This window comes from Chanodichthys erythropterus, chromosome 19 (assembly GCF_024489055.1).
Source record: "Chanodichthys erythropterus isolate Z2021 chromosome 19, ASM2448905v1, whole genome shotgun sequence".
Classification (NCBI taxonomy): domain Eukaryota; kingdom Metazoa; phylum Chordata; class Actinopteri; order Cypriniformes; family Xenocyprididae; genus Chanodichthys; species Chanodichthys erythropterus.
In genome coordinates, this window is record NC_090239.1 from 20,636,576 (window position 1) to 20,646,957 (window position 10,382).

Sequence of the window (10,382 nt, forward strand, 5' to 3'; positions counted from 1 at the left end):
TAAATAGCAGCATCACATTCAGTCCAGTGGTACGTGCATAAATGCCTCTTGCACTCCTGCAGTTTTAGACTTCTTCATTTTCTCAATTGCCTTCTTCATGTCTTCCTGCCCGATGGGACGGATGAAGTCTTCCACTGGACTGTCATGGGATGGAGGAAGATTAACAAGTTAGCAGCGCAGATCAATTTCACATTAAATCAAATGTAAAATATTTACTCTCTAGACATTATGTAATACATTATTAATACAATATTAATAATACAAGCCTCAAATTTCAGATAAAGATGAAAAAAGAACCTGTTGTGTTCTGTGCTATTTCTATATATAGAGTCTGAGGCTATGTCTATATTTAAAGGGATAGTTCACCCAAAAATGAAAATTATGCCATAATTTACTCACCCTCAAGCCATCCTAAGTGTATATGACTTTCTTATTTTAGCCAAACACAATCAGAGTTATATTTTGAAGCCCAAAAAAGCGTATCCATCCTTCATAAAAGTAATCCAAACAGCTCCAGGGGGTTAATAAAGGCCTTCTGAAGCAAAGCTATTCGTTTTTGAAGAAAAATATCCAACTTTATAAACACAATGGACCTCATTCTTGGAACACAAGCAGAATGAGTTTTATGTAAATTGTTCATTCTTTCATAAACTATCCCATTGACTCACTTTTTTACTTAAGAATGGATGACTCACGATTTACATAAGAATGGTTTACTCAGATTTCACGTTTTGCCGCAGGACCGCAATTGTGAGTAATTCTTCTGTCTTCTTTGCAGTAATGTAATGTAATATCAAAGGAACATTTACCTTCTTCAGCAACACTATGAAAGTGAATAGCAGACACAACCATAGATCTCCAAGGGTCCAATATGCATCACGACTAAAGATGTGTCATTGTTTTAAAATACCTCCATGTTAACAGTCTACACTTCGACGTGAAAACAGCATTTTTCAAATTTACCCACTTGGGTGAGCACTTTCAAAAACCTCAGTCTCGTTGTGGACAGAAGGCCCAAACAAAAAATATGCATTTTCAAAAGAAAACGTATTGGTGTGGACAATGCCTGAAGACCTCTGATAAGTGTTTACCTTTCTTGGTGCACAAAGTCACGCACACAAAGCAGAGCAGCATCTCGGCACATCTCTCTGAGGTCACTTCCTGAGAAGCCATCAGTCTGTTTTGCAATGTCACCAAAGTCCACAGCAGACTCCACCTTCAGAAAATAAAAAAAATACTCTTTCAGCATTTGCAACTTTCAATAGAAACAACAATCCAATTAACTGAATACTTACATTTTCATTCTCCAGGATCAGTTTCAATATGTCTTTCCTTTGCTTGACATTCTAAATACACACATGACAAACAATCATTTATAAGAATCACTACAGAGTTTATTGATTCAACAGTAAAAGTGAACATTTCTTTAAAACCATCATATTTTGAGCTAAAATCAGTGGACTTACCGGCTGATTGATGTGAAATCTTGTAGGCATCCTTCGGAGTATAGCAGAGTCAAGATCTTGAGGCCGATTTGTGGCTCCCATTATTATGACCTTTGAGAACATAATCACAACACATCAGTGGGAAAAGGAAACTGACTTGGATCTTGGGTCACTGATCAAACCAGTAAACCTCTCAAGAACTGTACACAGATGCAGAATTGTACCTGGCAGTTGAAGTCAGTTTCCAGCCCATCCCATAAGCTCATGAACTGAGCCTTCATCATGGCAGTGGCCTCATGATCTGAACTTGAGCGATTCCTCAAAAAGGAATCTAAGATATTATGATGAATAGAAGTTAATTTAAAAAATGATAAATATACAGAATCTTCCACTTATTTACATATTATGTGATTGTAAAGGAGCAAAATGAACCAAGTTCAAAAGTAGATTTAATCCATAAATGTGCCATGAAGCTAAACTGCTGCAAAAAGCAAAGCGTAAAATTGATCACTACTGAGATGTGAATATTAGGGGTGGATGAAGGAAATGCAAAGCATAAAAATCAACATAAGTATTTACCAATCTCATCAATGAAGATAACAGAGGGCTGTAGTTTGATTGCCAGAGAAAACACAGCTGCGGCTAGTTTCTGGGACTCTCCGTACCATTTGTCAGTGAGAGTGGAAGGCTGCAGGTTAATGAAGCGGAATCCAGCCTCTTTGGCGGTAGCTTTAGCGATAAGAGTTTTCCCACAGCCTGGAGGCCCATACAGCAACACACCTGAGAAGATGACAAGCAAACCACCTTAGAATAAAGTGTGGAGTTGAGTTTTGAGTTGAGTGAAATTTTCCATCCTAGTGCCTACCTTTGGGTGGCTGAAGAAGCTTAGATCCTTCAAACAGATGCCTCTTCTGGATCGGAAGTATAACAGTGTCTTTCAGTTCAGTTATGACTTCATCCAGACCTGCAATGTCATGCCATGTAATCTGTGGACACACATAAATGATTTGTGTAACTTGAATTCTCTTAAAATACAAAACTAGACTGTGATAGAGAAAATGAACTGCTGGTAAAGAAAGTCAGACGGTGACATCATTCCTCACCTGCATAGTCAACGGATCCACAAGATGAGCTGCAATGCTCATCTCATATTCAGAAAGCTTCACATTCTGCACTCCAATCTGCCGCATAAGCTTCTCTGCCTGTCAGGGACCAACAAAACTTCACATTATTAAACTCCAGCCTTTGGTGATGCTAAAATATACTTAAAACTTGCAACATAATCCATTAAGTATGACTGTAAAAAAAAAACAAAAAAAAACAAGGCTTCCAAGCTTGTAAATAAACATGTGGCAAATAATGGAATGAATAACAATATAATGACTTTAGAAATGTTCTATCTACATGAAAAGGAGATCTGACTTTGTATGATAAAAGAAAAGAATCAACTAAAAAAGGGGCTACATTTAACTTGAGGATCCCACTTTGAGTAATTAATCCAATGTTGTTTTTTTTTATCATTACTGGTTATGTACTTTGAAAAATAATTTTGTACTTATACAAACTGACAGAACTCATCAAACCCTCCATTAAAGGGTTAATTCACCAAAAAAATGAAAATTCTTTAATTTATTACTCACCCTCATGCCGTTGCACACCTGTAAGTCCTTCGTTGATCTTTTTGTTGAAATCCGATGACTCAGTGAGGCCTCCATAGCCAGCAATGACATTTCCTCTCTCAAGATACATTAATGTACTAAAAACATATCTAAATCAGTTCATGTGAGTACAGTGGTTCAATATTAATACTATAAAGCGACGAGAATATTTTTGGTGCACCAAAAAACAAAACAAAATAACGACTTATAGTGATGGCCGAGTTCAAAACAATGCTTCAGGAAGCTTCGGAGCACAAATGAATCAGCGTGTCAAATCAGCTGTTCGGAGCGCCAAAGTCACGTGATTTCAGCAGTTTGGCGGTTTGACACGTGATCCGAATCATGATTCGACACGCTGATTCACAAGCAGTGTTTTGAAATCAGCCATCACTATATAAGTCGTTATTTTGTTTTTTTGTTGCACCAAAAATATTCTCGTCGCTTTATAATATTAATATTGAACCACTGTACTCACATGAGCTGATTTAAATATGTTTTTAGTACCTTTATGGATCTTGAGAGAGGAAATGTCCTTGCTCCCTATGCAGGCCTCACGGAGCCATTGGATTTCAACTAAAATATCTTAATTTGTGTTCTGAAGATGAACAAAGGTCTTACGGGTGTGGAACGGCATGAGGGTAAGTAATAAATTATAGAATTTTCATTTTTGGGTGAACTAACCCTTTAAGAAACTATCCATAATATTTGGAGTCTTGGACCCTCACCTAACAGTTATATTGCATTGCTTTTCCATGCTTGGAAATCACAAAAAAACTCCCTGATATTTCCAATAAATTACATTTAAACTGCATACCTGTTTTTGTGCCTCAACTTTCTGTTTTCTTGTTGGATCAATCGCATCAACCATCCACTTTATTGTAAAATAAGTGACCGCACCAAATATTGTGAGGCGGAAGAGTAAACCTATGACCTCATTCCTGCCCAAAGGACGAGTGATATTGTCTGTTGGAATCTCTTTTAATACCATCTTCTCACATTTACCTGCAAAAGAAACACAACACAAATAGTATTATTCAAAATCTAGCGGGTTTTAAGAACTGATTTATTTTACTTTTTATCTACAAAAAAAAGAAAAAAAAAGAAAATCATCTACAATAAATGAAGCCGTTCAGATGAGAGCATGGGCCTGTCCCAATACTCATAATCGCAGTCTTGGCTACTTAAAGGGATAGTTCACCCAAAAACAAGCATTCTGTCATCATTTACCCATCCTCAAGTTGTTCCAAATATGTATAAATTTCTTTGCTCTGCTGAACACAAAGGAAGATATTTTGAAGAAAGTTTGTAAACAGGCTGCTTTGGGGCACCATTGACTTCCATGGTAGGAAAAAAAATATACTATGGAAGTCAATGGTGTCCCAGAACTGTTCAGTTTCCCACATTCTTCAAAATATCTTCCTTTGTGTTCAACAGAACAAAGACATTTATAGAGGCTTGGAATAATCTGGGTGTCGTGAACTATCCCTTTAAGAGCATGTACACGACAGGTAGTAAGACTGTCCCAGGTCTGAAAATTGCCAAAGCTCAGTGGTCTTCAATCCACACTATCTCAAATACTTCATCGCAGCAGTATTTAGGCTAAGCGTATCCCATCATGCATCATGTTTAGGAACTCACGTGGCCTTAAATTGTGAGATGTCAAGAAAAGACTATTCAACGTAAGTTAAATTAATTACATATTACATATAATTTGATAGTAAAGTGTAGTTGCAAATTTTATTAGTGCAGAACGGCTTTTTATCTATTTAGAAGCACTTCAATTATTAAATTGTGTCTTCTGTTACATAAGGACTTCTAAACAGACATTTTGCTGACAAGTGCAAAGTACAGAAAATCAAACTGTAAATAAAGCAGAGTAAAAACGCTAAGATGTAGTGTCCCATTGGGTTATCAAAAAACGTCTACACACACGAGGGGACTTCACGCCCACTCGAACACTTGGGCCAAATACAGGAAATACATCATTTAAGTAGACAAGTGGCCAAGTGCAAAGACAGCAAATTGACAGATACAAGGACAGGCTCTATGTGATGGCAGAGGCAACAATTTCATCTCCGTGTTCAAAGCATTCAATAAAGTGTTCACACCATGGCACACTATTGCGCTTAATTACCGCTCCACTATTAAAAAGACGTTATGTTTTGAAATGTCCGGAGCATTTATTAAATGAAAATAGATAACGTTACACAGTACAGACGATCTCTACAAACAAAGCAGGAAAATTTCAGTAAAAAAATCACTTGTTATAATAATCAGATGATGTGTCAGCACAGTTTGCTTTCATTTTCACTGAGGAACTGATGTTACTGAAATGAGGATCTTGTGACCTTCCTGTATCTCAAACAGATCACTTACCAGAAGCGTCTTTGTTATTGGGTCTTGGAAATATTGTTTAAAAATGCAGCTTCCTTTTAATCAAACGATTCATTTGCTTCCAGAAATCAGACTTTTTTTTTCTTTTTACCACATATTATACTATTATTCTACCACCTTCTTCGTCGTCGTAGCCTTCTGCCTTCTTCTTCTTTTGTGTTTAATGGTGGTTGGCACACCAGATTAAGGTGCGTTTCCGCCACCTACTGGGATGGAGCGATGTTCTAAATGCCCCACTGAGATTAAATACCACTTAACGTACTTTCTTTAAAAGAGATAGTGATGCCGAACTATATACAAGGTTGAGTAATAAATGACAGAATTTTCATTTTTGGATGAACTAACCCTTTAATGACATTTATCCATGTAACGAATATCTAAGAGTAAGTTTTAATTTTGATAGTAGCCTACTTTCTGTAAAAAAGATGTTGAAACTCAGGAACATCTTTTTTTTTTAACAATTGTACTATTGTTAGGGTAGGGTGGGGGAAAATGCACTCATTAAGAATTGTGTAATTTTTTTCTGTGAAACAAAAGTTAAATGTGTCCAGAATAACTATCATAGTTTTAGTGGCAATGACATAAATTATAACCCAAGTATGAAAAATGTCCAGAGTTTTCATGTTATTAGATTTTTAATAAAAATTAAATTTGTAACAAGTTTGCCCCACAGGTGAGGTAAAATGCCCCCAATCTGACAAAGCAAAGTTGCTTTATAGATTTACAGCAAAATCAGAATACAGGCTTAAATGAAAAAGAATACATTCAATAATTATGATTTACAAAATTATAATATCTTAAAAATAATTGTTAGCTGATGCTAACTGGCTAGCTAATTAGCGACCTGATGCTAACTTGAGGTAATTTTTAAATATTAAGTCCAAATATTTTATTCAACCACATAGGTTACATTTGATTGAAAAACAAAGGGTTTGATTTTCAGAACAGAGTAATACAGTATAATAGTGGAAAGTGGACATTTTACCACACATACGTTCGAAAAAAAAAAAAAAGTCATTCTGAAAATATAATTATATTTTCCTTAAATAACACGTACTCCCTATCTACAGGCCTTACAATTCTCATATCATATATAACTGTGTTCTACAAAACAACAAGCTTTAAAAAACTTTATTTCTTACTGCTGAAAATGAGATAATTTACAGTGAAATCCATTTTTTTTCAGGTACGTCATCAGTGTAAGCTTCACTGTAAATACTTCTACATCACTCTTGTAATGTAGTCCATAGTTGCAACAAAAATGTATCCAGAGCTGGGTAGATTACCTATGAATTGTAATCAGTTACTGATTACAAATTACATGACAAAATTTGTAATCAGTAATATAATCTCTTAGATTACACATTTTTGGTAATGTAATCTGACTACTTTTGGATTACATTTAGATTACTTTTGTGCTAACACTTAACTGATGTCAGATATATGTTGTAGGATAATCTTTTTTCTATTTTGACTGACAAAGAAAAATATATTCAATTCACCACCAAGTGCCACAACAGATTCTTTTAAAAGTGCAATGTATGGATAGTTAATACTTCAAATACTAACAATAAGTTTGAAGCTATTTCATTCTAACAACACTGAACAGTTGAGGTCAGACACATGTACTGTAAGCAAATAAACATATGATTGAATCTTTTTTAGTCTTTTGATTGTTTTTGTGATTATTTAATGATTTAATTGATTATTAGCTTTTCAGCAACTCAAATGAAGCAGAAATTGTCCATTGAAAGACACTGACCATTTTTTCTATTGTATCATACAGGGGTCTAGCCATCATTTCAGAAGTGAGTGGGACAGAAATGTCAAAATTGTTTAACTTTTTTTTGTGTGTGTAGCTCTTACTTTTATTTGACTTAGAAATTAAATACACTGCTAGATCATTACCAATAATTTGTAGGCTATATTATTCATTGCATTTGTAATATTTTTCCTATATTTTCCTAATGCCAGTTTTATGGTTTGTTTATATACTACATGGCTCCCCATTTTTATCACAGAACAAGGCAGAAAATATATTTTATAGTTTCTATAGGCCACTGTAATAAATGCTATGTGAGTTAGCACTGCACTTTACTTTATTTATTACCTGGAGATCACTCGAAAAAAACAAAAACAACATACCAAATATATATTTTCCAATCGTGCATTTTTTGTCTTGATTTTTTTATTCAGTTTAGCTACAGCAATAGCTGGATGCCTTTATCCATATTAGGTATTTCCTGGCACGTCATAAGTTAGGGTGAATACAATAGGTAAAATAAGGTTGTAGCGTCATATCTCTTTAAATTTTTACAGCCAATCACAATAACTGATCTTGCATTGTTGCTTCAACACTTGTTGACATGTAACAATAGTTTTGACTGGTCTGAGTTTTTTAAGGCGGGCATGGCAGAGTGTTAAATGAAGCTTGTCAGAGAAATTGTAAGGAAAGTGAGACTGACAGTAAATTTCATTCATCACTAATAAGGGTACTATAAGGGTACGCTTACTAACAAAGCAAAGGTTTATGAACAATGTTTTGACATGCTCTTTCAAATAAAAAAGTTTAATTAAAAAAAAAAACTTTGATTTTTATGAAAAGGGTCATTTTATTAAGAAATGGCTGGTTAATATAAAATTTCCACAAGTTTCAGCTAAAATGGGCTGCATACACACTTTTACACAGAAATTGAGGGTGAAAATAGGTTTATAGGCCTAGATGTATCCATACAAAATCTAACAGTCTTTTAAAACACTTTGCAGACAGTGTGGCAGGAGGACAAGCAAAGAAAGGAAACAGAGAGATAAGAAGAGAGAAGAGAAAGGGAAAGAAAGGAAGATGTCAGTAAAGTACAATCTTAAGACCTATAGCTACAGGAAATGTGATTTTTTTTTTCTTTCTAATCTTTAACAAAACGTTTGACAGATATTTGACAAGCATATACATACATGCACACAAAAGACACCAATGCACAGAAACACATACCTATACAACATGATCAGTGTTGTTGCTATGGCACTACTAAAGACAATAGTGTCATTTTACTGTTAAAAATAAAATGATTTCCGCCTCTTTTTATATTGGCCCATTTTAACTGAACAGCCGGCCCATTTTAACTGAATGTTGTGCCGTGGCTCAAGAAGGGACCTGCTGATATACTCAACTCTCATAATTTTAAAAATATTATACTTTTTCACATTTAAAAAATACACATTTAAGAGATCCATGCTAATTTATAAAAATATCATTAGATCTCATGCATATCTTATTTGATGGTATTATAAGTCATTTACCAAAACATGGCCCATTTTAGCTGACTTCACCCCTAATACTTCTATGAGTCCATTTTGGACTTTTTGCACGAGAGCGCCCTCCAGCTTCAAATAAAACAGACTCTGTATGAGAGTGTTTAGCGATCCGTAATGTTCACATCTCATTATTTTGGATACGAATAAAACACCAGGCATCTTTTCTCTTAGAATTTAAATCTAGATATATTTACACTGGTCAGAGAAAACCTCTAAATGAACACACTTGCCTGAAAAAGTGTGGGGGATGAATTTACATTTTATTAAAAGTGGGTAGACACATCCCCTGCGTATTCTACGCCCACGGTATCATATACCTGAGTGATTCACAAGAATCACAAACGTATTATGAACAAAATTACAAAATTATAAACGTTAAAAAAAATTAGGAGAATCAATGAATTGTGAACAGCTTTCTGCCATTGTGTAAATAATATGTAATCATGTAGCTAATCCATAAAAAATTAACTGTATTCTGATTAAGAGTATTTTAGTTTACTCTAATTACAAGTACTTGATTTTTGGAATCTGATTATGTAATCCAGATTACATGTAATCAGTTACTACCCAGCTCTGAATGTATCTTGAATTTACCTAGTGGTTATTTTTGGAAAAACAGTAGGGGACGTTTTTATCCCACTCTACCCCCTCTCTAAGTCCTTTAGGGACAGATTGTGAGTGGTTGAAGACAAAAAAAAAAAAAAAAAAAAAAGTAATACCTGCCTTTGACTATCACATTGTTAAATTTGGTGCCTTCTTGGACAACAAAAATATTAAATTTTTGTGTAATATGTTTATCTACACAAATGTAAGTTTTATCTACACAAAAATAGATTTTTGTGTGTTTGTGTTTATGATATGCTGCTTGGTATCATTGTTAATGTGTTTAACAATGATTATATGTTAATGCCTGTTAGTTATTTGAAAAGATTTATTAAAGTTTAAAAAAAGCCTACTTTCAATAACCATCGTCACATGTGACAATCCGATCACTGCGCACCAACACTACCCTCTACTGGCAAAGAAGAGACAACAAAGAATGCAGAAAGACATTACACAATGGCAAATGGCATAGGCATAACAAATATGGATAGGCCTACCATAAGTGAGGAATGAGATAAAAGAAAAATCAAACATATCCAACATACAAATAAAACATAAATAAATTAGATACAGCACCAAATATACTATACAAATATAAAACTGTCTGCAACTGTAACATCTTTTTAAAAATAAGAAAAAAGATGTTTACATACATGTGTACGATTTATTGCATCCATAGATAAAATACGGAAGCAATTATTTATTTAAAATATTTTTTTTATTTTTATCAAAAAGGGAAAACATTTGTTAACATTTCTTTAACAATGTTCATTTGAAACCATTTAGAAAAGGCTGTACTGAAAAAGCATATATGGAAATGTGACATTATCCACGAACTTTCATTCTATATTTTTCTGACAGATGGCGCTGTACAATAACGATTTGCCACCTGAAACGCAGCTAGAACTCTCCGTTCCGTCCTTGGGGGCAAAATGCACGTCCGAGCAAATGGAACAGAACACGCTTATAA

General features: G+C 34.4%; 1 protein-coding gene across 1 annotated transcript; it reads right to left on the reverse strand.

The window, feature by feature from the left end:
* Positions 1-5,664, reverse strand: atad1b (ATPase family AAA domain containing 1b). Its single transcript, XM_067368873.1, has 10 exons — positions 5,480-5,664; positions 3,918-4,105; positions 2,549-2,647; positions 2,311-2,431; positions 2,025-2,225; positions 1,670-1,776; positions 1,467-1,556; positions 1,296-1,346; positions 1,092-1,216; positions 1-139 (listed from the first exon to the last, which is right to left on the reverse strand). The coding sequence occupies exons 2-10, from the start codon at positions 4,089-4,091 to the stop codon at positions 19-21; spliced, it is 1,089 nt and encodes a 362-aa protein (XP_067224974.1). The 5' UTR covers positions 4,092-4,105; positions 5,480-5,664; the 3' UTR covers positions 1-18.
* Between the last annotated feature and the right edge of the window lie 4,718 nt (positions 5,665-10,382).

Excerpts from the sequence above, each read along its gene's own strand:
- atad1b (XM_067368873.1), bottom strand. The coding sequence starts at position 4,091 with ATGGTATTAAAAGAGATTCCAACAGACAATATCACTCGTCCTTTGGGC. Across the intron at positions 2,432-2,548 it reads TGGATCCGTTGACTATGCAG|ATTACATGGCATGACATTGC; the intron begins GTGAGGAATGAT and ends GTGTGTCCACAG. Across the intron at positions 1,777-2,024 it reads TATCTTCATTGATGAGATTG|ATTCCTTTTTGAGGAATCGC; the intron begins GTAAATACTTAT and ends ATAATATCTTAG.